Source organism: Leopardus geoffroyi, chromosome X (assembly GCF_018350155.1).
Source record: "Leopardus geoffroyi isolate Oge1 chromosome X, O.geoffroyi_Oge1_pat1.0, whole genome shotgun sequence".
In the NCBI taxonomy this organism is placed as follows: Eukaryota; Metazoa; Chordata; class Mammalia; order Carnivora; family Felidae; genus Leopardus; species Leopardus geoffroyi.
Window position 1 is genome coordinate 113,437,835 of NC_059343.1, and position 26,619 is coordinate 113,464,453.

At 49.5% G+C, this 26,619-nt stretch overlaps 1 protein-coding gene across 1 annotated transcript; it reads left to right on the forward strand.

Annotated features, from left to right (window-relative positions):
- The first annotated feature begins 5,409 nt into the window (after window positions 1-5,409).
- On the forward strand, window positions 5,410-17,404 carry CD40LG (CD40 ligand). The gene is made up of 5 exons (XM_045472012.1): window positions 5,410-5,704; window positions 7,099-7,230; window positions 11,612-11,666; window positions 13,444-13,506; window positions 16,243-17,404. The coding sequence occupies exons 1-5, from the start codon at window positions 5,549-5,551 to the stop codon at window positions 16,617-16,619; spliced, it is 783 nt and encodes a 260-aa protein (XP_045327968.1). The 5' UTR covers window positions 5,410-5,548; the 3' UTR covers window positions 16,620-17,404.
- Window positions 17,405-26,619: the final 9,215 nt, after the last annotated feature.

Genomic DNA, 26,619 nt, shown 5'->3' on the forward strand with positions numbered 1-26,619 from the left:
CAAGTAAGAAAGGCAATGACTTTGGGCTAGCAGACAGATGAGAGCATTGCACTGCAATGCAAGAACTCGGAGGCGAGAGTGGGTTTTCCCAAGGAAACATCAAGCTCAGAGACAGTAAATGCAAAGAGCAGGGGTAGGCTGAGAGGTAACCATCATGGTAACTCATTAAAGAGCTGCGGCAGAAACAGCTGGGACAGGTGGGCTCTTTCCCCCTTCTCCCTCTTCCCCCATGAACCCTTAGCAGCAGCATTTGGCCTTTGCCCTCAGGCTAAAGTTGCCCCAGGAGGGCTCTGGGGAGGGTGCTAAGACCTCCACGAAAGACAGGAAAAAGAAAACAAAAGAAAAACCAGCATCAGTTAAGAGTGAAACCCTCTACAGGGCTTCACCCCAGAGAAAAGCCCTCCTGGTTTCATCGGTTGTGGGGGTCCCTGGCCTTCCTGCCTCTCCACCCACATAACCTAAAGGGAAGCCTGCCTGTTGACAGGCTCTACCCACTGAAACAGAACCCGCAGCCAGCCCTCCCATTCCGGAGAAGGGTTTGTGGGGGGAAACAGATCAATGCAATTTGCAGAGGAAACCCATGCCGTCTGCCCATAAAAATGAACATAGTTTTTCATTCATAAATATGACCAGACAACTAAGGGTCATCAGGCATTTGAGGAGAACTTCCAACATGAAAGAGAAGAACCAAAAGAAACGAGTGGCACTGACCCCAGAGGAAAGAAAGATAACTAAAGGAATAGAAGAAAACTTAAATATATTATGACTTCTATCACCAGAGAAGCTCGCCAGTGCTATTCTATCAGATTAGATAGAACGTTGAACAACTCCCCTTTCTATGCCCTTAAAAAAAAATTCAGTAGATTGGCAGGGATTCACTAATTCCTTGCCATGGGTCAGGAAGCAAGGGTTCTGAGCTTTGAGTTTTGAATGGTCTCTTTGCTCTAGGAGCCAATGGCAGGGAAATCAGATGAGTCAGTCATGAGGCGACATGGCACGTGCAATGATAGATTAAGCACAGAAGATAGATTAAGACGGAGTAAACTTTCCACATTGTCTGCTGGGAGGGGATATTTCAGAAGGGGTGTCTCCTCCTCGACCTTAATGGATAAGGGCAGAGGGAGTCAGCATGCGCGCAGGGAACAGCTTAAGCAGGAACAGCACGTTTAGGGGGATAAACCTGGCTTGACGTGGCAGGGGACAGGTCGTGTTTTGGGCTAAGAATTGAGATGCCGTGCCCTAGGCTAGGGTTTTCCAGACATGTTCAGGGCAAAGAGTCCGCGTGAGGCCCTTTGTAGAACAAACAAAACGCTGATACATTTAACTCTTTCATATGTACTGGAAATAATTTTCCTAGCAGAAACTATGACGGTGTTCTAGGTTATCAATATAAAATCGCAACCACAAGCATACTCACACCCAAGACAAACTGTTGAGGTATGATCCATTGTTTTCTGAGTTTTTCCCTTGGTACTTATTTGCGGCAATGCAGTCACTAGTTAGCAGGACAGCGGCAGTGAAACAAGGGGACAGAGATTTAAGAAAAGTTTGCATAAGAAAAACTGAAAAGTGACCCAACCTATTAACTTAACGCTCTCTGTGAATTCAGAAAAAGATGGCTATTACTTGACCTCGGTTGTAGGCACTTTCGCGCGCTCCAGAGGTCTACGGATCTCTTGGAAACTAAGTTTAAGAATCACTTCTGGATGCATTAGGCGGCGGGAGAATTTTTTTTAATGTGTACTTATTCTGAGAGAGAGGGAGGGAGAGAGAGAATCCCAAGCAGGCTCCACGCTGTCAACGCGGAGCCTGACGCGGGGCTTGAACCCATGAACCGGGAGATCACGACCTGAGCTGAAATCGAGAGTCGGACGCTTAACTGACTGAGCCACCCGGGCGTCCCTAGGCAGCCGAAGAGTTTTAAAGGGGGCCAACACCAGGGCAAGGCCGCTCTTTCTGGGAGGAGAGACGGGTGTGGGATGTCCCGACACAAAGGACAAATGGATACAGAATCAGAAATCAGAAACTAGAGCTCAAGTTTGGAAGTCGGAAAGGCAGCCAGTTGTTGTGGAGGACCAGGCAGAAGAAGGACGAAAGAAAGAGGAGGCTTCCAGGATTGACAGGCAAGCAAGCTATTCTGGAGCTAATCCCATCCATGTTGAACATGCCAGGGCACTGCCAATCTGTTTCCCCGGGTCTGGGGCAGGGTCTGAGGGAGTGGGGTCAGATGAGATGAGATGGTCAGTTACAAGATTCAGAATTAACGTTCTGCTGGCAGTATGAAGGGTCGGTGGGGCAGGGCAGGAAGGGAAGCAAGGAGATACATTAGGAGAATGCAAGGCAGTAATCTCGGAGGGAGGGGGCGTGGGACTAGACTCAGGTGTTGACAGGAAAAGAGTAACGGCTACCGAGAAGCTTTGGGGAAGAAGAAGCCACTGCGATTGGGGAGGAATCTGGGCGAGAGGTAGGGGAGAGTCGTGGCTGGCGTCCAGGTCTCTGACCCAGGCAGTTAGGTGGGGGTAGCAGCACTCTTCCCCAAGATAGGAAGAACCTTGAGGGAGAACGGGGCTGGGCCAGGAAGTGGAGTCAAGGGTAGGGGTGTGCAAATGTGAGGCGGCTTTGGGATGCCCAAGTGGAGACGTTGAGCGGTAGCTATACTTACAAATCTGAGATTCAAGGCCATGGTGATAGACTTGGGATTTATCACAGTGAGGGTCATAGTGAAAACCCTGAGGGTGGATGGGAATCGCCCAAGGAAAACGTGTAGAGTGAGAGGTGCGGAGGGCAGGCGCAGGGAGGAGAGGAGGGTAAGGATAGGGAATACCAAAGTTTTTTTGTTTTTTAATTTTTTTTTTAATGTTTATTTATTTCTGAGACAGAGAGAGACAGAGCATGAACGGGGGAGGGGCAGAGAGAGAGGGAGACACAGAATCGGAAACAGGCTCCAGGCTCTGAGCGGTCAGCCCAGAGCCCGACGCGGGGCTCGAACTCACGGACCGCGAGATCGTGACCTGAGCCGAAGCCGGACGCCTAACCGCCTGAGCCCCCCAGGCGCCCCGGGAATACCAAAGTTTTAAGGGGAACAAAGAAACAAAGGGGATCACACAAAGAAGTATTCTGAGAGGCAAGTGGGCAACGCTAGAAGGGTGACAACAGAATCGTAGGTCAACGGACTAATAGAAAGGTCACGCAAAATGCACTCCAAGAAAGGACTCGGCCCAAACGGTTGGGCTAACAGTGGTGTGGGTAGTTCCCGGGGAATGTTGGGGGTGAAAGTCAGACTGCAGGGGGCTGAAGTTGAGAAAGCAGGAAGCAGGGAGATCGGACAACTTTTTCTTAAAGGCGGTCACGTGAAATGAAGCCTGCCGTTGCCCCCATCTCTGAGGTCCCTTCGGCGTCCTGTCCCTGGGCGGTTGGCCGAGCTGATCTTGGCAGGGCCCTCGCCGTTCTGGCATTCTGTGATCTGGTAACCATACGAAACTGGCTTTGGAGAAGTCCCCGAGCCCCTCTCTTGGCGCCCGTGATCGTTTTCCTTCAGTGGAACGGAGGTTACTTGTCTAAGAACTGAAGCCTCTGACCTGACGGATGGAAGTTTATCATGTGCATCGAAGCCACCTACTTGGCAGATGCAGTGAGGAGCTGCACAGATCTGGGCCCGGGACAGGATGCTGACGCGTGGGAGGAGAAGAGAGCAGGTGCTAACTATACAGAGAGTGCGCCTGCCGGAGCACTTTGTTACATTTCCTATTTGTCTCTCAAAACAATTTTATAGGAATCACCAAAGTGATCTCATCATGGTTTCTTGACCAGGTTGGGATGTGGGGTAGGGATTTCCACAGCTGCTTTTATTTTGAAGGCAATCTGATAAGACGACACAAAAACCATTGAGAAATGCATAATCCTACACCCCTCAATGATTCAATGTGTTGTCAAAACTTTGGGTGTTTTTGATGTTGTTGTTCTCTTGGTTTTTACTAGCGTGTAAGGAGGTAACAATTATTTCGAAAGCTCACTCTCTTCGGCTAAACCAATTCCCCCAAATTCAGGGCGACTTGTTTGTCTATTGCTTAACACGTCTCAAAGATCTTTTGTGCACATTTTTTAAAGTGTTTTTTTTTTTTTAATTTTTTTTTTTCAACGTTTATTTATTTTTGGGACAGAGAGAGACAGAGCATGGACGGGGGAGGGGCAGAGAGAGAGGGAGACACAGAATCGGAAACAGGCTCCAGGCTCTGAGCCATCAGCCCAGAGCCCGACGCGGGGCTCGAACTCCCGGACCGCGAGATCGTGACCTGGCTGAAGTCGGACGCTTAACTGACTGCGCCACCCAGGCGCCCCTAAAGTTTTTTTTTAACGTTTATTTATTTTTGAGACAGAGCATGAACAGGGGAGGGGCAGAGAGAGAGGGAGACACAGAATCCGAAACAGGCTCCAGGCTCCGAGCTGTCAGCGCAGAGCCCGACGCGGGGCTCGAACCCGCGAGCTGTGAGATCATGACCTGAGCCGAAGTCGGACGCTTAACCGATGGAGCCACCCGGGCGCCCCTGTGCACGTTTTTATTTGATCTTCACAACAGCCTGTAGGCTAGGCTAGGCAGCTCTTTGGAGATGGGGAAACTGAGACCTGGAGAGGTCAAGTGATTTGTCTGAGGTCCATAGCGATTTGTTGGTGGAGCAAGGACTAGAATTCAGGTCTCTTAACTGGAGCCTATTGTCTCTATTCCGAGCCATTATCTGACAGATTAGAACAGCGTAGACAAGCAATCTGGCTAAGTCAAGCCAAGATTCCCACTTTAACCTCGATCCCAGAGCTTGGGACTGATTTCTTTCAAGACCCTACTCCTCTTGGCCTTGGAGAAATTTATTTTTCTCGAATTACCTTTCCAGCTAAATTCTATTTAATAATTGTCAGCCCTCCTTTGTGCTTTATGCCATGCAGACCCGACTTGACAAGCTTCTGGGATTTCGTTGGGTTTTAAGGATGAAAGGAGTCTCGAGGAGCAATTCGCCAGTGGCCCAGCAGCCACAAAATCAATCCAAACTTTTGTTGACGTTTGTTTCTTTCCCCATACGCCAGGTTCCTGGGTGGTATTAGTAAGATTGAAATTGAAATAAGTCGGTTGCTGGTGGATGAATTTGTCACTTTCCTTGAAACTGGTGAACCCAGAAAGTTAGCGATAGGAAAAACACTGCCATTGTCTGTGAAGAAGCCTATGACATTTCAAGGCAAGAATGAATGTATGGAAGAAGAAACTTGTTTCTTCTTTACTAACAAAAGGGAAAGCCTGGAAGGGAATGATATGGGTAGAATTAAAAAAAAAAAAAAAAAAAAAAAGAAAAGAAAAGAAAAACCTTTACGTAACTTTTTTTTTTTTTTTTTTTTTTTTTTGCTGGGAGAGAAGACTGCGAAACACAATTTCCAGGAAGTGTGGGCTGCAACGATTGTGCGCTCTTAACTAATCCTGAGTAAGGTGGCCACTTTGACAGTGTTCTCATGCTGCTGCTGCCACCTCCTCGGTCTGAAGATCTCATTCCAACTCTAACACAGCATGATCGAAACATATAGCCAAACTGCTCCCCGCTCCGTGGCCCCTGGACCACCCGTCAGTATGAAAATTTTTATGTATTTACTTACTGTGTTTCTCATCACCCAGATGATTGGGTCAGCACTCTTTGCTGTGTATCTTCACAGAAGACTGGACAAGGTAAGACGAACCACAAGCCCTTATTAATTACGTGGGGGGGGGTCCTTACCGCCGGGCGGGTCGGTTGGGGTCCGTTCTGCCCCGATGGGCAATGGTAGGAACCCAAGTAGAGACATGGTCTTGTGGCATCACGTTCGGCACCTCGTCCTGGAGGACAAGGTGTCTTCTTCTGGTCTCTGGGCGAGAGCCTGGGCTCTGGAGTCAGACTGCTTGGGTTCAAACCGCGACTCGGCTCCCTATTGGCCCCGTGATCCCGGGCAAGTCATTTTTTATTTCTAGGCCTCAGTTTCCACATTCGAGAAATGGGGACAAGAGTAGTGTCCACCCCGCAGGTTAAGTGAATCTGGCCTTTGTAGCAAGCTTCGAACAGGCTTTGTCCTATGTGGACATTAGCTGTGGTTATTCGCTCAAGTTTTGCTTAAAAACTACACTTTTCTTCTGCTAGAGACAACTTTTGTTTTTTCATTGCCGACTAGAGGAGAGTGTGAATTTGATCTGAAACGTCCTAGTGCTTCAGAGCAGCGCAGACACGGCTAAGTCCCAGACTTTGCACACTTACGGCAAACGTGGCGTTCTCTCTATAATTCTTCAAACACTGATGGTAGCTGCCAGCCCCTCAGTCTCCCTCTGAGGGGTTTTACCTTCTTAAGCGGCTGGACTTCCAGGAACAGAACAGTGGAGCAACTTAGCAGGCGGTTTTGCATCCCGAGGGAAAAGTAACCGTTAGGATTTATCCTGTCTCCGTGTGTCTACCCACTTCCCCCGCGGGGCATTGCCGGCCGGGCCAACAAAACATCGATCATATATGAAGAGGAGAAATTTGATCAATTATCTGGCTGGTCCGAAAAGTCCGGGTGTAGGAATGGTGGGCGTTCGGCCTCCGGAGGCTGCATGTTCCCGGGGATGTTTGAATGCCCTCTGTTGGGAGGCCAGCCTAGAACTAAGGCCGTGAAGGTTACCATCAGGATAAGGAGGGGCAGGGATGGTCGAGGCCATCCACTGGGTTAGTCGAGTTTTAGCTTTCACGGCTGCGAAAAGAGGGGGGGTTCTGGGTCTGTTTGTTTGTGTTTGGCCTGGTGGGCTCTTTCAGTCAAATGCACAAACTAAAATGAAGTAGGCAAACGAGCTCAGCAGAAAACTGTTTTATAGACTGGGCTCACAGTGACCGATCATTACTGGACCAATGAGGGATAGATCATTCTAGAATATTGCTGCTTCTCAGACGTGGACAAAATGCACACTTCGTGATGGAAGTTTATTAGAATGGCTGTGATTTCTACCCGGACTTTCAGATAATATGGCGTTTTAATTGCTGCCTTTGGTTATTACACTGACAGACGTCATTAGCAGCATGTTCCAGAATTATGTTTCTCATGTCCCTTGTCCCTTCACAGATAGAAGATGAAAGGAATCTTTATGAAGATTTTGTGTTCATGAAAACATTACAGAAATGCAACAAAGGAGAGGGGGCCTTATCCTTACTGAACTGTGAGGAAATTAAAAGCCGGTTTGAAGCCTTTCTCAAGGTAAGGAGCCCAGTTGTTCGTTAAAGTGTCATCGAAACGCTTTACTGCTTTTGCTAGGTGGGGAGACGGAAACCTGGCAAGGTAAAAGTGTAGACATTTGTTTCATATACCTACATACGTAGGTGCATACATACACGTGGGTAAAGGTATCCCCCTCTCCCCCCTCCCCCCCCCCCCAAAAAAAAAAGGAAAGGAAAAATGAAGCCGAGATCCCATGTTAAAAGGGAAAGGAGAACGGGAGGGGCGCGTGTTCATAGGAATGTTCTCGAGAAGAACAAAAAGGCCTCTCCCGGGGACATTACGCGCTCTCACGGCCGCATTCGCACACATCGTGGGCTCACACATGCAGCCGCCTCTGCGAACATGACGAAGGACACCGACTTTGTCCTCCGGTATTTTCTTGTCTTTCCATCCAAACCTCGATGCCTTCTCACTGGGGACCTGGGGCCACGGTACGGTCCTGCCTTCACCACGCTAGGTGGCTACAGTGGGTACCAGGGACGTCGCAAGGCTGATGCTCTCACACTGGAAGGAATGTTTCTCCGGTGACAGAATTTCAGGCGCCACCAACGGGAGGTCTTTTCCTTTGCTCGTGGGGAGAGGTGTGGGGAAAGGGGGACGGACTTTCTCGGTGCCGCTCACACCAGACCCCACATAACACCACTTGCTGGGGAAGCCAGCCCACCCTAGGGCCGGGCAACACCTGAGACGGACAGAGGACCCAGCAGGAAATCGCTGTAGTCACTGGGGCCTCTAAAGGGTACCCCAAACAAGAAGTTTTAGAATGTCATTTACAACATGGACTCCATCATCACGGACAAGGAGTCTAGAAGCTCCTTCTCCTGAGGCAGAGCATCAGAAAGTCTTTCTGCCTGTTCTGCTCTCAGAACGCTAAGTACCCTTGGCCCTCAGCTCGCTTTGGGGCCGTGAATAGGAAGCAGCTCCCCACGTTGAAGGCAGTTTTGTGCCAATTGGGGGGGGGGGCGGTATCTAGATAAGCCAACAGGAGTTGGTTCTCGCGTATAAATAAATAATGTATAGTTTAGGGACTCCTGGGTGGCTCAGTGGGTGAAGCATCCGACTCTCGATTTCAGCTCAGGTCACGATCTCACGGTTCGTGAGTTCGAGCCCCGCATCGGGCTCTGTGCTGACAGCGTGGAGCCTGCTTAGGGTTCTCTCTCTCTCTCTCTCTCTCTCTCTCTCTCTCTCTCCCTCTCTCTCTCTGCCCCTCCCCTGCTCGCACTCACCCTCTGTGTCTCAAAATACATAAACATAAATAAATAAATAAATAAATAAATAAATAAATACATATGTACATGCTCTGCAATTCAACCCGGGAGTAAAGGGCTTACGATGCAACCTGAGCTTACGCCTGTCCTCCTGCACTGTCCCTGAGGTGGAATTTAATCCAATAGCAAAGACTCCCAAGCCTATGAAGGTGTCACCTACAGGAATCAGAACGCAGCCCAAATCTGCTGCTGGCTTTTGCGTTCTTTACGCCAACCTGGGGTTTAGATGGAGACTCCTCTTTCTCTGCCAGGCTTGGAAATGTCTTGAGTTTCTCATGACTTGAGTTTCTCTGGTTCTTCAAGGATTCTCGCCAGACCCACGGGGCATTGGGAGGTGTTGCAAAATTAAAGCCACTTTCAGAACAACAGTCAGTCATCCAACTGGCCTACTTAACGCGCTTGGCCGTGTGACCTTGGGCAAGTGACTTCACCTCCCTGGGCCTGTTTTCTCGTCTGTAAGTGAGAGGGCTGAGATTATCTGCTCTGCCGTCCTGTAATTATACGATCAGCCTTGCGTTCCCTCCAAGGCAGTGCGAGTGGCTGTTGGGTTTTCTCCTCCCTCTTTCTTACTGAGAGTTTTACAGTTCCACTGCCCATTGCTAACGGCTCTATTTTAGGTCAGATGTGTAAAACTTCCCAAGCCAGCCTCCCAGGATAGGAGCGAGGAGGACAGCCGGCTTGGCCCCTCCAGCTGCTTGCCTAAAAATCGTGACAGCTCCAAAGTCTCACATGCTAGAAAGGCAGACCTTCTCAACATGCCACCCAGGGCTCCTTGCGTGTAACAGAGGAAGCCCCTTGCCTCTCCTCCACAGGGGCGGGATCCAAGGCAGCGCCCTGTGGACCTATGATACACACAGTGGCTAGACAACGAGTCCTTTTCCAAGACCGACCCCCTTTCCAATATCCGTTCTCCCAAATTTCTCATTCTAAACAATATTTTGGAATCTTAAAAAAAATCCAACAGGTCAACCGCATAGTAACCCCAAACTGGATTTTAATATTCTTAGTGAGCGTTAACAGTCTTTCTTTCTGGGTTTCACGGTCTGACTGGTCCAGGGCAACCTAAGGCTTGATTTTGGGGGCTCCAAATCATAGGACTTGAAGGGGTCCTAGAAATCACCGGATCTAAGGGTGCCTGGGTGGCTCAGTCGGTGTCTGTCTCTTGACTTCAGCTCAGGTCTTGATCTCAGGGGCGTGAGTTCAAGCTTTGCACTGGGCTCCACGCTGAGTATAAAACCTACTTTAAAAAAAAGAAAGAAAGAAAGAAAGAAAGAAAGAAAGAAAGAAAGAAAGAAAGAAAGAAATCACCAGATGCAATGATCAAGCCAGGACTTCAGTTTTCTCCCCAGTAGTCCCTACCCAGAGGTCACCAAACTCTGGACACCTCTAGTAACAGGCAACTCATTATCTCCTGAGGCAGGGAACACCTACCTGTCACTTGGACAGGATGGGATTCAGGGTTTATGCTAGGGTACGTGGAGGCAGCATGTCGAATACTGTCATTTCACACTGAAACATACTACCCACCCCACCCCGCTAGACTGGTCAGTTCCAGGGTCGCCTGCCCACTGAGGCCTGAGACGTCTTTGAGGTGTCAAAGCATTTCCTCTTCAAGGTAAAGGTCCGCCTGTCCATCCCTGGATTTTCTGAAAGTCAACTTTAAGAAGTCTTTCAGTCGAGGTGGGGAGTGAAGCAAGGGGGAAAAAGGCTCTGGGGAGTGCAGCTGAGGGAAAGTTCACAGAAAGGCAAGGCGGGGCACATGAAAGACAAACTTTGCTGACTTCACGTTTTCACGTAGCCTAAAAGTATCTCACCCTCGATCATCACACTCCATTTTTGAAAAGACACTAAATACTCATTTGTTTACTCGCTGTCTCCCAAACATTTTCCTGTCACCGCACTTCTCAGCGCCACAATCTAGCTCAAGTGGAAAGTTAAAGCTCTGCGGGCCCCTGTGAGCATTTCGAGGCTCAGATTCCCCGCTAGGGCTCTGTGGCTTACACCCTCACATCTGGCAACCGAGCTGAGCCTACGACGAGACCCTCAACAGTACCGCCACGGATTCCTTCTGGGGAAGAACGGAAAAGGAAGGGCCCTCTAGAAAATGGGGTCCGGTGATGGGACTTTGATGCTCAGATGTCAAAATACTACCGTGTTCCTCCCTTGTATTTAGAGTCCAGAGTGATGGTGTGAGCTCAGTCGGCCTCTGAATGTGATCTCATGGTTTCTGCTCTTGGCTTCCACCCCAGACCCCTTGGGTGACCTCATGCCAGCCAGTTAAGCCCTCTAGGCCTTGTATTCAGGATCTTTAAAATGGCAGCCGTAGCCATTTTTACCTTCCTGCTTGCGTTGAGGGCTGTCCCTGTTAACTTCTTTGAGTACCTCCAGCTTTCCCCAGTTGCTAAGTGAAAAGAAACCCCTTAAGAAGTGTTGCATTTGCCTTTGAACGCTGGCATCACTGGGAGATTATCTGTGTTTCCCATCTGCTGATTACTCTAAATAAATACAGGCCAAGCAAGGCGACCAGCAACCAGAGAATTTCCTCATCCCCTTGACAGGGATAAAAAAAAAAAAAAAAAAAAAAAATGTCTGAGGGTCTTTTCATAGTCTGGAATTTCTTCCCAAGGTCGAACTTACTCTTACCATTTCCTAAGAGATTTCAGACCAATTTTATTCCAATAGACACACACCATGCTTCGTGTTTAATATTATTCTATATACTAGTTCCCAGGGTAGAAACGTCTCCCCATTCAGCATTATTTGTCAATACCTGTCAGAGGCAGGGAGGCTGGGGTCATAGGAAGGGTCAGCGCCACAGCCTCTGGTCTGGAGAGAGCACCACAGTGGAGATGAATAAGGCCCAGATTCTGCTTCCAGGTTCGCCCCTGGGCTTTCTGGGCTGTCAGCTCATCTGTCAGAGCCATGGGCTCCCGATCGGGATGATGGAATTAATGACAGGATCTAAGTCCGTGTGATAATCCTCACCAGGAACAGGCGATAAAGCAATGACAGACGCCCAATGAATGATACCTCTAAAACCCCCACGCCCGATTTCCTGTCAAAATGACCTTTTGCAATGATTCTTATTTTAGGAGATAATGCTAAACAAAGAAACGAAGAAAGAAAAAAATGTTGCAATGCAAAAAGGTAGGTTGCTCTCTACTCATTTTTATGAATACTTAAAAACTAAAAGGAAGCTTTGGGCTGATGACACTGAACAGCCCAGTTGACGAATGAGGGAACTTTTAGCCCTAAAAATAAAACAGGAATACGATGGCCAAATCGACACCTTCTCTAATGCCTGCGATTTGGGAAGGCTTTGTTTATAGGTGTCTATGGGGAAGTCATCATTTGGGAGCAGGGGCGTTCACCGCTCAGCGATAACAGGTTTTCATGGGGGACCGTGGCCAGTGGAGCATCTGGGATCGAGGAACGATACCGTGTGATGACGTTCTACTCTTCGCCCTGTTCTTGATGTCAGAACATCTCAAACATCTCAGGGGCGGAAAGGGTCTCGACTGGAAGGGTTCTCAAATGTAGCACCACCCACACGATACGCATCTCCTTCACAACGGCACTGACCATCTGTCCTCTGATCCAACATGCCTAGGCACCTTCTGTCTCATTAATCATCTGGGTCCATTTTTTTTTTTTTTTAATTTTTTTTTTTCAACGTTTATTTATTTTTGGGACAGAGAGAGACAGAGCATGAACGGGGGAGGGGCAGAGAGAGAGGGAGACACAGAATCGGAAACAGGCTCCAGGCTCTGAGCCATCAGCCCAGAGCCCGACGCGGGGCTCGAACTCACGCACCGCGAGATCGTGACCTGGCTGAAGTCGGACGCTTAACCGACTGCGCCACCCAGGCGCCCCAATCTGGGTCCATTTTTAAGTGGCTCTAATAATGATAATAAGATTGCTCTACCACTCGAGAGAAATCTTTTCTCCTCTGGAGTTGAAAGTCGTTCCTGTAATCTCCCACTCACTGGACCCAGTTCTGCTCTTGGGGGCCGTACTGAGCAAAGCAGACTTCTTCTTCTTATGCAGCAACTGTCCAGATGTTGAAAACGGCAGTCGTGGCCCTTGAGCCTTGTCTTCTCCCGGCTGAACACCCCCAGTGTCTTCCACTGTTCCTCCTATGATGATTTCTAGGGCCTTTCCTCTCCCGCCCACCTCCTTTTCTGGACACTCACAACGGGTCATCTGATTTCCACGAAGGTTTTTGTCCTCAGAATGACTGTAAGATGTGTTGAGTGGTACCATCGTGTCTGCTACTTAGAGTGAAATTTGAGGAACCAGTTCACATGAGTGCTGTCTAGCGGTCTGCAGGGAAAGGATCAACTTGACGAAACTGCTTATCTAGGTCATGCAATTTGATTCAATATTTATAAGGCACCTCCAAGGTGTCTGACATCAGGCCCATTACTGGGGTGGGGGAGGGAGGAGGAAACTTCCTCATAGTCTCTGCACTCAGGAGATCAGCACATCTGATTAAAAAGCAAGCTTTCTACACGAGAAACAACTCGAGATAGGCACAATAGTTTGGCCTGTTGCCTGACCACATCAGAAACGGCCTGGGCGCCCAGTGAGATCCCCAGCGGATGGGAGCTGTTTCCAAAAGCAAAGCTTCCAAATATGTTTCATGGAGACCAGGAGTTTAGCCAGAGTCCACGTAGGTAGAGAGGAGTCGGGTATCGAAGAGCCATTAGGGGAACAGCCTCGGTGCCAAGAGCCGGTTCAGGCGTTCAGATTCTAGAAACCAACCTGTCCCTGTGGCAGGGACTTCAGACCACTTTACCTTTCCTTTTGCGTAACCGGTTTAAGCCCGGCCTCTCTTACGTGGCTGCAGAACTAGATCCAATGGCTCTGCGGGCAGTTTCGCCTTGCTCTTGGCCTGACAGTTGGCTCTTGGTTTCAATTTCAGGCGATCAGGATCCTCGAGTTGCAGCACATGTCATAAGTGAGGCCAGCAGTAGCACAGCGTCTGGTAAGTCCAAAGCATCTGAGTCGGGCACCCGGGCGGGAGGGCGGGGATGCTGAAGCGACACGGCCTACTGGGCAGGTTCCTCTCTTCCTCTGGGGCCCAGTCTACCAACCCACCCATACACCTCTCGTCGGCCCTCCTTTGTCTTCAAAGTGAGCTCCGACGGACAGATGGGCCTTGAAGGGACAAAAGGAGGTGGGAAGCAGTCCCGATGTCCTCATTATGTTCTTGTTCAATGGCCGATTCCAAATGATGAATCGCTGGGTGGAGGGACCATTATTCTGACAACATAGAAGAGATGGCAGGGAGTGAGTGACCTCCCGACTGGGAGCATCCCTCATGCTAACTCCTGTTCACTGTGCGTAAATGGGCCTCCGGAGGTATTTCCCGCCATCTGTCAATCCCTGTATGATTAACCCCAGGCTCGCTGGGGCCAACCCTGGGGAAATTAAAAGTAAAATCGTTCTGCAAAGATCGATCGTTGCCAGGACGTTAGCTTTTCCGATGAAGTAACAACAGACGACACGCCGTAATCTTTGCCACTCTGAATGATTTTATTTCCATATGTGTTCTGCCATCATCCTGGCTCTGAGATCGTTTTCAACCAAACGTGTGCCTTGAGATAGCCAGTGCCAGAGAGTGTGTTGCATCTGACAAATGGGTGGAAATGTGCACACGGGCGTGAAACAGCACAGTGCTCCAGAACGGAGTTCGACACAGCATGTGTATGTGTGTGTGTGTGTGTGTGTGCGTGTGTGTGTGAGAGAGAGAGAGAGAGAGAGACACACCCACAAGGAGAAAGAGACAGAGGTAGAAATAGAAGACAGAGAGAGAGGAGAGGAGACACCACCTCATATCTGAGGCAGCTTGGGCGTCTCAGTGGGTGTAACCCATAAATGATTGTCGGAGATCATGATATGGAAGGAAGAGCACCGGATAGGAAGCTTTTGAACCCTGAGATTCCAGGACCGTGACTACCACTTGCTAGATGAGCTCGGGCCAGTGCCTTCACCGCTGTTTCCTGCCTCGTTGACTCACGGGGTGGCTCTCAGCCTCACATCAGCCAATGTGGAAGAAGGCTATACTGTCATGTGATCTACAAATGTAAGGTGTCGTTCCTGAGCTTACTTTACTGTGCTTTTGATGGCGGAAGAGCCGCGTGAAGCCCTTCGTTCCTACCCCTTGTTCCTACAACATTTAATAATTCTGCCAAGTAGCCATTCTCAGAAAATACACTTATGGGAAAACATCACAGGTCGATGGGTATGTCCGGGGTGGCTGTTCGCATGACACTGGCACATCCAGATCGCATGACAGCAACAGAGCCACCACCTAGAAGAGTAGCTTCCCACTGGTCTTTGTCCACCTGTTCCTAGACCCTGGCCCTTGGATATATTCCACGGCGCTCAGATTCTGCCCAAAGACCCATGATCGGTATTGGTCCTAGCGTATTTCCCCATCTGCATCCCAGGAGGTCCACAGGCGATCAGATGCCAAGACAGTAACATCCCTCACCCCACCCCGGTCCCAAAGCCGTCACTCCTGCCCGCTCATGCTGCCACAAACTTGACCTGGATCCCACAGCAAGGACAAAGATTAGGTAAAAGGGCTTAGGAAAATGATGTTGGTGGACTAAAAGATAGAGAACCCGCGCCCTTGTTTTGTCAAACGGTCCCAAAGTGAAAACCCCGTAATGAAGCGTCCTTTCTGGAGTGGTCTGGAGGGCCAAGAAATGTCAGACATTTCAGGACGCCTTTCCTGTTACCGAAGGATGAGTCTTGACAGGTTGAATCTGACACCCCGATAGACCACCAAATAGGAAATTAAAAAAAAAAAAAAAAAAAGAGCTCCAGGAAGCAAATGATCGATACTTTCACTTCTCCCCAACCCCCACAGCCGGCAGTCTAGCTCTCTGTGGGAGCTGAGATTTGAAATCGGGCGCACACACTACTTTGAACCCACTCAACATCTCAGCCGAGAAAATGGCACACTGTTGGTGGGTACTCAGGTTTCGCCACAAGAACGCAGGTACTTTCAAGTTGGTGACGCCCCACTACAATGGAAGATCAAAACACACAGTGAAATGACAGGTTTATTTTCATACTTCCTTGCCTAATTTTAGTCCTTGCTGTGGGAGGCAGGTCGGGCTTGCGACAGCACGATCAGGGAGGAAGAAATGGGGTCTCTCCCCTTGTGGGCTACGGCTGAGCTACGTGGAACGGGCAGCTCTCGGACTTGGTGAAATCCCAGGAGAGCAAGATGCCAGCGTTCCCGTTAGCAAGGGCTTTGTCTGACCGGGTTAGCGTGCGTGACTTGTGACGTGGAATTCTGAAATCACTCACCCCTTAAAGTTCACGGGCAAATCGGCTTCCAAAGCTCTAAAGGAAGAAGGAAACTCACCGCGTTCAGTGGCTGTACTTAATCCTCAGAACAAGTTTCTGAAAGACGCTGTGCTACCCAGCCCCGTGTTACAGAGGAGGAACTAAAAAGCTCAGAGAGGTTAAGTGACCTGTGCGGGCTTGCACGACGTCCGGATTGGAACCCAGCTCCGTCCGAAGCCGCTGCCGAGTTGTCAGTAGCTGCTCCGTGGACGGAGGTCCGGAAGGGTCCTCAGGAGCCCCTCTCCCCCCAGACTCTCATTCGTAGAGGAAGCCAGGGTCCCACATTAGACTCTGTGTTGTGTTAGAACGCGAACCACGTACGCGTCATCTCACCACGAATCTCCCCTCTCCATTGCAGTTCTCCAGTGGGCCCCCAAAGGCTACTACACCATAAGCAGCAACTTGGTAACCCTCGAGAATGGGAAGCAGCTGGCCGTCAAAAGACAAGGACTCTATTATATCTACGCCCAAGTCACCTTCTGCTCCAATCGGGAAGCTTCGAGTCAAGCTCCGTTTATGGCCAGCCTCTGCCTGCATTCCCCGAGTGGATCCGAGAGAGTCTTACTCAGAGCTGCAAATGCCCGCGGTTCCTCCAAACCCTGTGGGCAGCAGTCCATTCACTTGGGAGGAGTCTTCGAACTGCATCCAGGTGCTTCGGTGTTCGTGAACGTGACTGATCCGAGCCAAGTGAGCCACGGGACGGGCTTCACGTCTTTTGGCTTGCTCAAACTCTGAACACTGGCACCTTGCAGGCCGCGGCTGAGCTCATGCTGGTGGTCTTCTAGTACAGCAAAGCAGTTAAGCCCACTCCCTGTTGAACTGCCTATTTATAACCCTAGGATCCTCCTCGCGGAGAACTATTTATTATACACCCCCAGGCCTGCAGGGCTGCGACTCGCGAATCGCGGGGCCGAGCAGCCCAAGCAGGCCCCGGTCCGTCAGAGTCTATAGTCTGAAGCGGCAAGCCCCCCCCCCCCCCCACCACCCGAGGCAGACGTCCGGAGAGTCCCATGAAAAGACGAGACCATTATGCACAGATTGAGTTCAGAGTAAACGGCAGAAAATTCGTCAAGTTTAGTTTTGTGTCTTTGCGTGCAGTGTCTTTCAGTGGGTGATGTCTTTGATTACTGAAGACGTTGGTTCCGGGTTCCTATGGCCCCTACGATGGAGGGGGCAGGCTCTAGAAAGTCTGCTGCAGCAGAGAACTGAAAAACCCTGCCCCCCCCCCGCCCCGCCTCTCCCCGCCCCACACTCATTCTCTCCCTCCTCCGCCCCCCTCATCCGCACACAGTCAGGCTGTTACTACTCGGTTCTCTTATTTCAACCCTGTCCCGTCTCCACCACTGTAGGTGGGAGGAAGAGAGCAGAGGCAGCCGCTCTCAGCCTGCCCACTCCTCCTCCCGAAATGACTGTATTTAAAGGAAATCTCTCGTATCTACCTGCAGTCTCCATTGTTTCCAGAGTGAACTTGTGATTATCTTGTTATTTATTTTTTGAATAATAAAGAGCCCTTAACATTACTGCTGTGATCCAGCCCCTCGAGCCCGCCGCCACCGGGTTGGGGGCGGGGGTGGGGGGGGGGATCTTTCCGAGGGGGTCTCTTTCCGACCTTGCTGATGTTTTTGCAAACTCGGTTCTCAAACTCGGTTGCACCACAAAGTATCTCGGTGACAGCACAGTCCCCGGAGGTCTGCGATAGCCTTTGATGAATGATGTGAAGCCCGTTCAGGGAAAAGCGATCGGGGTCTTTATCTCCAGCCTGCTCTGGAAAGGCTGCAGGGGATTAAAAAGAGACTTTGTTTTTCCCTTGATTAATCACAGTTTAGCGAGGCTGGAGGTGAGGGGGAGTGCTTAGATGAGAAGCAGTTGCCTTATCTTTTGATTTTTAAGTTTTTTTCTAATGTTTATTTACTCTTGAGAGAGAGAGAGAGAGAGAGAGAGAGAGAGCATGAGCAGGGGAGGGGCAGAGCGAGAGAGGGACACAGAATCTGAAGCAGGCTCCGGGCTCTGAGCTGTCAGCACAGAGCCCGACGCGGGGCTCGAACTCACAAGCCGTGAGATCATGACCTGGGCTGAGGTCAGACGTTTAACCGACTGAGCCACCCAGGCGCCCCTGCTTTACCTTTTTAATAGCTGCCTAGGTGGTTCTACCTTAGGCGAGAGGGCCTGGAGCTGGGAACCTGGCCCTCCATCCTTCCACCGAGGCCGACAGGGCCATTCTTTGTCCCTTGCGATAGAGGGATTTTTCGCGTAAGAGACCCAGAGTGGCTGTTCTTGCTTGGCTGCGCACTTTCTTCGACAAGAGAACTTTGGTGTGAGCAGAGGTGACATGTGTTGACTCGGGGACCCACGTACCGATACGGCCACAGTGCCGTCTTGTCCCCCGGAGCCGAAGATCCTGCTTCCGCATTGTCCTCCGCGTGGGATGCTTGAAGGAGGTGGGGCAGCGGCCATGACAGCAAGCAGACGTTGCTCGTGAGGTTCCTATAGATGTCAGGCTCCCGTAGGAAGGCCAGGACCCCAGGTCCAGCTGAGAAGAGGGCTTGGCCTGGTCCAGAGAGAAAAGAGACCATACACTTTGTGCACAGCCACACTTGCCTGGCGGGGTCATGGGGGCGGGGGAGGGCGAGAGGCATCACCCCTTTGGTAGGCTTCCTCCAAAGGGAACCTACGTCCAGCCTGGACGAAACTTTTATTTTATTTTATTTTATTTTTTAATTTTTTTTTCAACGTTTATTTATTTTTGGGACAGAGAGAGACAGAGCATGAACGGGGGAGGGGCAGAGAGAGAGGGAGACACAGAATCGGAAACAGGCTCCAGGCTCTGAGCCATCAGCCCAGAGCCCGACGCGGGGCTCGAACTCCCGGACCGCGAGATCGTGACCTGGCTGAAGTCGGACGCTTAACCGACTGCGCCACCCAGGCGCCCCTGGACGAAACTTTTAGTCTTCGTATCCTCACCTCCCCGGGTTTAAACATCGCCCCTGCACGTCACCCCGCCTTCTTCTTCTTTGGGAATGGTATCTCCCCGTTATCTTGGCCTCTGGCGACCAAGTTGCTGACCACATCTGTTACCAGAAGGAATGCTCTAGATACAAAGACTACATTTTCTAGTCTATTTCTCCTGCGCTCATACCTCCTACTGCTCCCTAAAGGACACCTCCCGTAGCTCCGGCCCAGAACCTTCTTTCCCCTGAGCGTCAGCCTCACCAAGCCAACTGCCTTCACCCCCCTCAGAGTACTTCCTCATGAGATCAGCCTGTCCTTTCCAAGAACTCCAGGTCCCACCCGTTACCCTCTTCTCTTCCTGTCCCACATGCTCGCAGCAGGCCATCTCCCCCCCCCTTTGCCAGCTCATGGGTTCGAGCACCACCTTCATGCCTGTAGTCCTGACCTGCCCCCCTGGAGTCTGTCCCCAACTGCCTGCATCTCCAAATGGTGGGCCCAGGCCCCCCAGCCCAATGGGTCCAAAGGGAACTGTTGACCCCTCCCCCAACACAACGAGACACTTGCTCCCCAAGCCAGAAACCTGGCTCGACTCCTTCCCACTGTGCTCACTCCACGTCCACACCGGCATGAACACAATCAGCTCTCTTTCTGAAACAGTTCCTACGTTAATCTACTTCTTTCTTTCTTTCTTTTTTTTTTTTTAATTTTTTTTTTTCAACGTTTATTTATTTTTGGGACAGAGAGAGACGGAGCATGAACGGGGGAGGGGCAGAGAGAGAGGGAGACACAGAATCGGAAACAGGCTCCAGGCTCTGAGCCATCAGCCCAGATTAGGGGCTCGAACCCACGGACCGCGAGATCGTGACCTGGCTGAAGTCGGACGCTTAACCGACTGCGCCACCCAGGCGCCCCTAATCTACTTCTTTCTATCTCGGCTGCCACTATCCTAAGTCCGCGTCACTGTCACCTCGCTTCCGGAATGCTACACCAGGCTCCCAGCCTCCCCGCCTCCACTCTTGCTCCCTGTCATTTGACCTCCACACACAGCCAAGGTGACTTCTTGTGTGTTTTTTTGTTTTTAAGGTTTATTTACTTTTGAGAGAGACTGAGACAGAAGGCAAGTGGGTTAGGGGCAGAGAGAGAGGGAGACACGGAATCCGAAGCGGGCTCCGGGCTCTGAGCCGTCAGCACGGAGCCCGGCGCGGGGCTCGAACTCACGAGCCGTGACATCGGGACCTGAGCCGAAGTCGGCCGCTCAGCCGACTGAGCCACCCAGGCGCCCCCAAGGTGAGTTCTTAAACACAAGTCTGATTTCTCCACTCCCCTGCTTCAGCGTCTCCTGCCAATACGCCTCTCGGCGTCTTAAGTTCCAACCCTCGGTACCGCATGTGGTTTACTCTGCTTGGAACACCCCTCCCCCTCCCCCTCCCCCACCGCGCCCACAGCTCTTAGCCAAGTGGAAGACGTTCCTACTATTCTGTGAACTTTTTGAGGACCAAGACTGCGTCCTATTCACCTGTTCATGGTGACTTCAGTGTCTACCACAGGGCCTGACATAGAATCGGCCCTTTATTTATTGCATGAAGGAAAAATGAATAAATGCAGCTGCTTATCACTCGGTGAAGTAGCTCATGAAATAATTCTGGGGGTTGGGTAAAGCAAAAAAAGAAAATTTGCAATACTGTAAAAATAGTTTATGTCAACAACATTTCTATGATAAAAACGTACTCGGGGAGTAGAGAATGAGAATTATAGTGTAGATAAAAATAATCTATTTCTATGGGGCGCCTGGGGGGCTCAGTCGGTTAAGCGTCTGACTTCGGCTCAGATCATAATCTCACGGTCCGTGAGATCGAGCCCCGCGTCGGGCTCCGTGCTCACCGCTCAGAGCCTGGAGCCTGTTTCCGATTCTGTGTCTCCCTCTCTCTCTGCCCCTCCCCTGTTCATGCTCTGTCTCTCTCTGCCCCGAAAATAAATAAATGTTAAAAAAAATTAAAAATAAATAAAAATGAAAAAATAAAGAATCTGTTTTTATTATATAGTTCATGGTAGTTCGCAAAACGGTACGTGCAGTTGTTCCAAACTTGAACATTTTCAAAGTTGTTCTACTAAATGAGGACAGACATTTCTGGTCTACCTATAACATTCTGATTATAAATTATCTAACTTCATTCCATTTTTTTTTTTCTAACAAACATGTTACTTTTACATTCCCTCTAAAGGTTGGGGGAGGGAAGGCTTGAAATGACCAATGCTTTTTATTTCCAAAGAAAGAGAAAATGAGCCTAGTATGAACTATTAGGAAGCAAATGTCTACAAAACGCAGTGTGCTCCTTGTACGGGGAAATCGCAGTTAAACGAAGGCAACGGAAACGCGGAACATGAAACTAAGTACAATTTTTTTCTCTGTGAAACCTCCAGTTAAAAAAGAAAAAATTGGAGGGGAGCCTGAGTAGCGCAGACTCTTGATTTTTGGCTCGGGTCACGACCCCAGGGTTGTGGGATCGAGCCCCACATCGGGCTCCATGCGGAGCGTAGCACCTGCTTGGGATTCTCTCTCTCCCTCTTCCCCTCTCCCCGACTCTCTCTCTCACACACATTCTCTCTCTCTTTCTCTCTCAAATTAAAAAAAAAAAATGTTTTAAAGCAGAAATACTCACTGCCGTGTAATGATTGTGTCTGGAGTCAGACAGATACGGTCTCGATCTAGGCTCTGCTATTTTACTAACTTTATAACCAGGGCAAATCACTTCTCCTCTTGTGGGCCTCAGTGTCCACATCTGGAAAGTGGGGATGGTAATACCTGCTTGACAGGGTTGGTGAGGATTTAATGAGGTCGTTCCCCGAGAGCGCCCAGCAGAACCTGGAGTTGGGAACGGACCGTCATAGACAGCGGCGCTCAGGTGGGTTTCCACGCGGCCCCCAGAACACCTGCCTGCACCCAGCGGTGCAAATACACAGGAAGGCATCTTAAAATGGTTGAGATGTAGGAGACCAAGGAAAATAGGCCTTGCCAGGCAGTAGACCAAAGACCACACCCACATTGAGGGTATTTAGGAAGGTTTCTTTTTTTTTTTTACATTTTTTTTTGTTAATGTTTTTATTTATTTTTGAGACAGAGAGAGACAGAGTGTGAGCGGGAAAGGGGCAGAGAGAGAGGGAGACCCAGAATCCGAAGCAGGCTCCAGGCTCCGAGCGGTCAGCACAGAGCCCGACGCGGGGCTCGAACTCACGGACTGTGAGATCGTGACCTGAGCCAAAGTTGGACACTCTCAACCGACGGAGCCACCTGGGCGCCCCTAGGAAGGTTTCTTTTTAAAAAGACTGTAATCTGGGGCGCCCGGGTGGCTCTGTCGGCTGAGAACCTGACTTCGGCTCAGGTCACGATCTCCTCGTGAGTTCGAGTCCCGCCTCAGGCTCGCTGCTGTCAGCGCGACCCTCTGCCTCCCTGTCTCTCTCCCCTTGCCCTGCTCACACACACTCTCAAAAAATGAATAAAAAAGTCTGCGACCCTTGATTTCCAATCTAAAGGACATCAGCACGCAAATGTACCCCCTCCAGACCACACTCCTCTGAGTAACCCCAGCAGGCAATTCGGCAACTCTCAAGAACGCCAGTGAAATACACAGGGAACTTCCCACGGCCCGCTCCTGGAGCTCCTCTGAATTCTCCTGCACGCTTTCCTGTGGACTCGAGCCCCACTTGAGTCCAATAATCCGTCACAAACCCTACTCCTCTCTCCTGCACCTCTCTGCTGTGAATGTCTCGAACGCCCAGCCTTCAACTCAGATTTGATGCCCATTTCTGGTTACTGCTTCTTTTTGTTGTTGTTGTTGTTACCCATCCAGCCACCCATCCAACACTGATCGACGGTACGTGCAGTCTTCTGCACGACACGTGTGCAAGCTCCGGGAGCGGTGGCACAGTCTGGGTCCTAAAGGATGTTGGGGTGGAGGAAAGGAGCCCCCGGGGGAGAGCACGGAGCACACAAGACCGCAGAGGTGTGCGCGTGGATAAAGGGTCCGGGGGCGCGGGCAGGAGTCAGCTCACCGCGGGCGTCGTGTGCAGGGCAGTCTTGGTGTCTGGGCTGACTTCCCACGGCATCCTGCGCGACAGCGTGGCTCAGGTGGCTGGCGGGGCAAGTTGTGAGGATAGTGGCCAGGAGGCTGGGTCGCTGGCAGACCCTGCAGGCTTGGAGGACGCAGACAGCTTAGACCCCCGGTTGGCTTCCACTATAGACACTGAGGCAAGCTTTCAGTTTTCCCACCGCAATTATTTGGAACATTTACTCACTCAACACATACGGCGTAGGTACTACGGACTTGACCCTGTATCGGGCTCTGAATTTACGAACAGGAAAGGAGAGAAGCCCTCCTCTTAAGGTACGTCACGTTTGGTGTGGAAAAAGACACAAGCAAATGAAGTGGGGACACGGAAAAGGGGTGTTGGAATCTGGATTCCCTGAGGACGCAATCAATACTTGAGCTTTTTTTTTTTTTTTTTTTTTTTTTTAGAAATTATTTCAAAGTTACGGAAAAGTTGCAAAACTACTAATAAAAATACCAAGTGTATCTTTTTTCTGAACCATCTGAGGTTTTGTACATCATGGCCTCGCCCCTGAATATTGCCCCCTGAATATTTCGGCGTGTATTTTCTAAGAAGAAAGATATTCTTGTTTATAACCACAGCCCAGGTGAGCCTCAGATAACACAGGTTTTAAGTATGTGGGCACACTTACATGCAGGAAATAGGGTACAGTACTACAAACGTATTTTCTTTTCCTTAAGATTTTCTTAATAAATTCCCTTTTCTCTAGCTTACTTGGTTGTAAGAATATAGTGTATGATACATACAACATACAAAATATGTGTTGACTGTATGTTATCAATAAGGCTTCTAGTCAATAGTAGGCTGTTGGTGTCGTTTGGGGAGAGTCAAAATTATACGTGGATTTTTGTGCGGGGCAGTTGGCGACCTTGCCCCCCGTGCCGTTCAAGAGTCAACTCTACACTTCATCAACTTCCGTAAATTTAACGCTGATACTGATCTGCCATTTGTATTCCTGAAAATTCTGTTCAGTGATACAATAATGTCCTTTAATATCATTTTCCCCTTCCAGTAGTTGTTATGTCTCTTTAGTCACCTTTAATCTGGAACATTTCCACAGCCTTTCTTTGTATTTAATGACATTGACATTTCTAAATAACAATCTCTCCCCCTTTAAAACAAAAAAAGAATGTTCCAGGGGCGCCCGGGTGGCTCAGTCAGTTAAGCGACCAACTTCAGCTCAGGTCATGATCTCACAGCTTGTGAGTTCGAGCCCCGCGTCGGGCTCTGGGCTGATGGCTCAGAGCCAGGAGCCTGCTTCCGATTCTGTGTCTCCCTCTCTCTCTGCCCCACTCATTCTCTCTCTCTCTCTCTCTTTCTCTGTCTCTCAAATAAACATTAAAAAAAAAAAAGAATGTTCCTTATTTTGTCTGATGTTTCCTCATGCTTGAATTCCAGTTATGCCTTCCTGGATGGAAAACTACATACACGATGTTGTGTGCTTCTCAGGGTTCCTACCACATCTGGACGCACACAATGGCCATCAGCCTCTCATCGCTGATGTGAATTTTGATCACTCGGTGAAGGTGTTGTCCAAGGTCTCCATTCTATCGTTACCATTTTCCCCTTTGTAACTAGGAAGTAGTCCTAGAGGGAGACACTCTGAGACTACGCAAGTATCTCTCGCATCATCATCTCCCCCTTGATTTAGCATCTGACAGTCATTTTTGCCTGAATCAGTCTTTAGTACGCTGGTGGCGACGTGATGGCTTTCCCGCTCCGGTGTCCCTTGCGCGTTTACGAGTCAACACTAACCAGGGTCTGTACACAAGAGCTTGCTGTTTCTCCCCACTTATTGATTAGTATGGACTCACAGACTTTTACTGTTTCCAATGCTCTCTAATTCATTACTGTTCTTATTTTGGTGCCCAAACTTTCCTTTATGTGGCCAGTGGGAGACTCTTCAAGTTGGCCCCTGCGTCTTTGAAACATGGCTCCATCGGGTTCTTTTTTTAGCATTCTGTTACTTTCTGGCACAACAAGATGTTCCAGGCTCATCTAGTACCTTCCCTGCTTTAGCCATAGACTCAGCCATTTCTTACTGCTCCCGGGAAACATATATATATACACTAATTATATAGTGAGAGACTAAATATATATAAGAATAAACTAAGAAATACAAATATATATTTTATATACACGCACACATACAAAAGCTGTCAGAGTTAGCAAATAAAAATTCAGGAGACCCACTTATATTTGAATTTCAGGTAAACACTGAAAACCTGAGTATACATACATCCCATGCGATATTTTGGGACATGATCGCTACCAACATTATTTGTTGTACAGCTGAAACTCAAATTTTTAAAAAGTGAGTGAGCTCTACGCCCTTCGTGGGGCTTGAACTCGAGACCGCAAGATCAAGAGTCACATGCTTTACGGACTGGGCCAGCCGGGTGCCCCATCTGAAATTCAAATTTAACTGAGCACCTTGTATGTTGTCTGGCAATCGTAATACATACAGACACACATACACATGCAAAGACACGTCTATATGCACGCGTTTTACAAATTGTGAGTTCACATAGATACTCAAGCTGCCCCCTAATGGAAAGGGAAGAATTTGCTCAATGGACAGTTACGGGAAAGGGATTTTAGGAAGGACAAAAGGCATATTACAGGACTTAGGGGAAATTCGTGGAGACTAAATTTTGCTGTGTGCTGGGGAATAGCGAGAGATTAAATTTTGAAACAGATGAGTGACATACATCTTGCAGGTAATCACTCTACTGGCACGAAAGAGGACAGACTGGAGAAGGTGACACAAGAGGGAAGGAGGTGACAAGTGCCAAAAATAGGTGATGGTCAGGAGGATGGAGAGGAATTCAGAGGATACAAGAGAGTCAAAACTGGTAAGATGGATGGCTAGACTTATAAAGCATTGATGTATAAACTTATACACGGTTGATGGAGAGGACAGAGTGGAGGAGAATGCCCATTTTCCTGGCTGGGGCAACAAGGTGGCCAGGGGTGCTGTTCACTGGGATGGGAAACACTGGACGAACAGACCTGGGAATGCAAAGGAGGAGTCCAGCTTTGGATATGTTGAGTTTGAGGTGCTGAAGGACACCCAAGCTGAGACCGTCCAGCAAAAAGCTGCATCCATGGGTCTGGAACTCAGGAGAAAGATCGCGATGGGAAAATACGGATGCGGGAGTCACCTGCGTTGTGATAAATGAAGTTACAGGAGTAGACAAGGCTGTCCAGGAAGAGGCTATAGAAAGGAAGAGGAGAAGAAAAGTGTCGAGGATCAGCCAGTGTTCAAGGGACAGGCAAAGGAGGCAGAGCCAGCAAAGGAGACGGGGTTGGTCAGGTTGGATGAATGCCAGAAAAGTTGGGCTCCTGCAAGCCGAGAAGATCTATCAAGGAGGCAAGGGTCAAACACTGTGGAGAGATCAAGATAAGAGTTGAAAAGGCTTCCCTGGATTTTCCAATTAAGAGCTCAGTAGTCTGAGGGTTGATGGGGGGTGGGATGGAGGGGAGGGGAGGTGATGGGCATTGAAGAGGGCATCTTTTGGGATGAGCACCGGGTGTTGTATGGAAACCAATTTGACAATAAATTTCATATATTAAAAAAAAAAAAAAAGCTCAGTAGTGACTTCAGGAGAGTAGATGGCTGAGGCAGAAGCTTACTTAGCAGGTGCCAAGTATAGAGGAGGAAACGTGGTAGAGACGG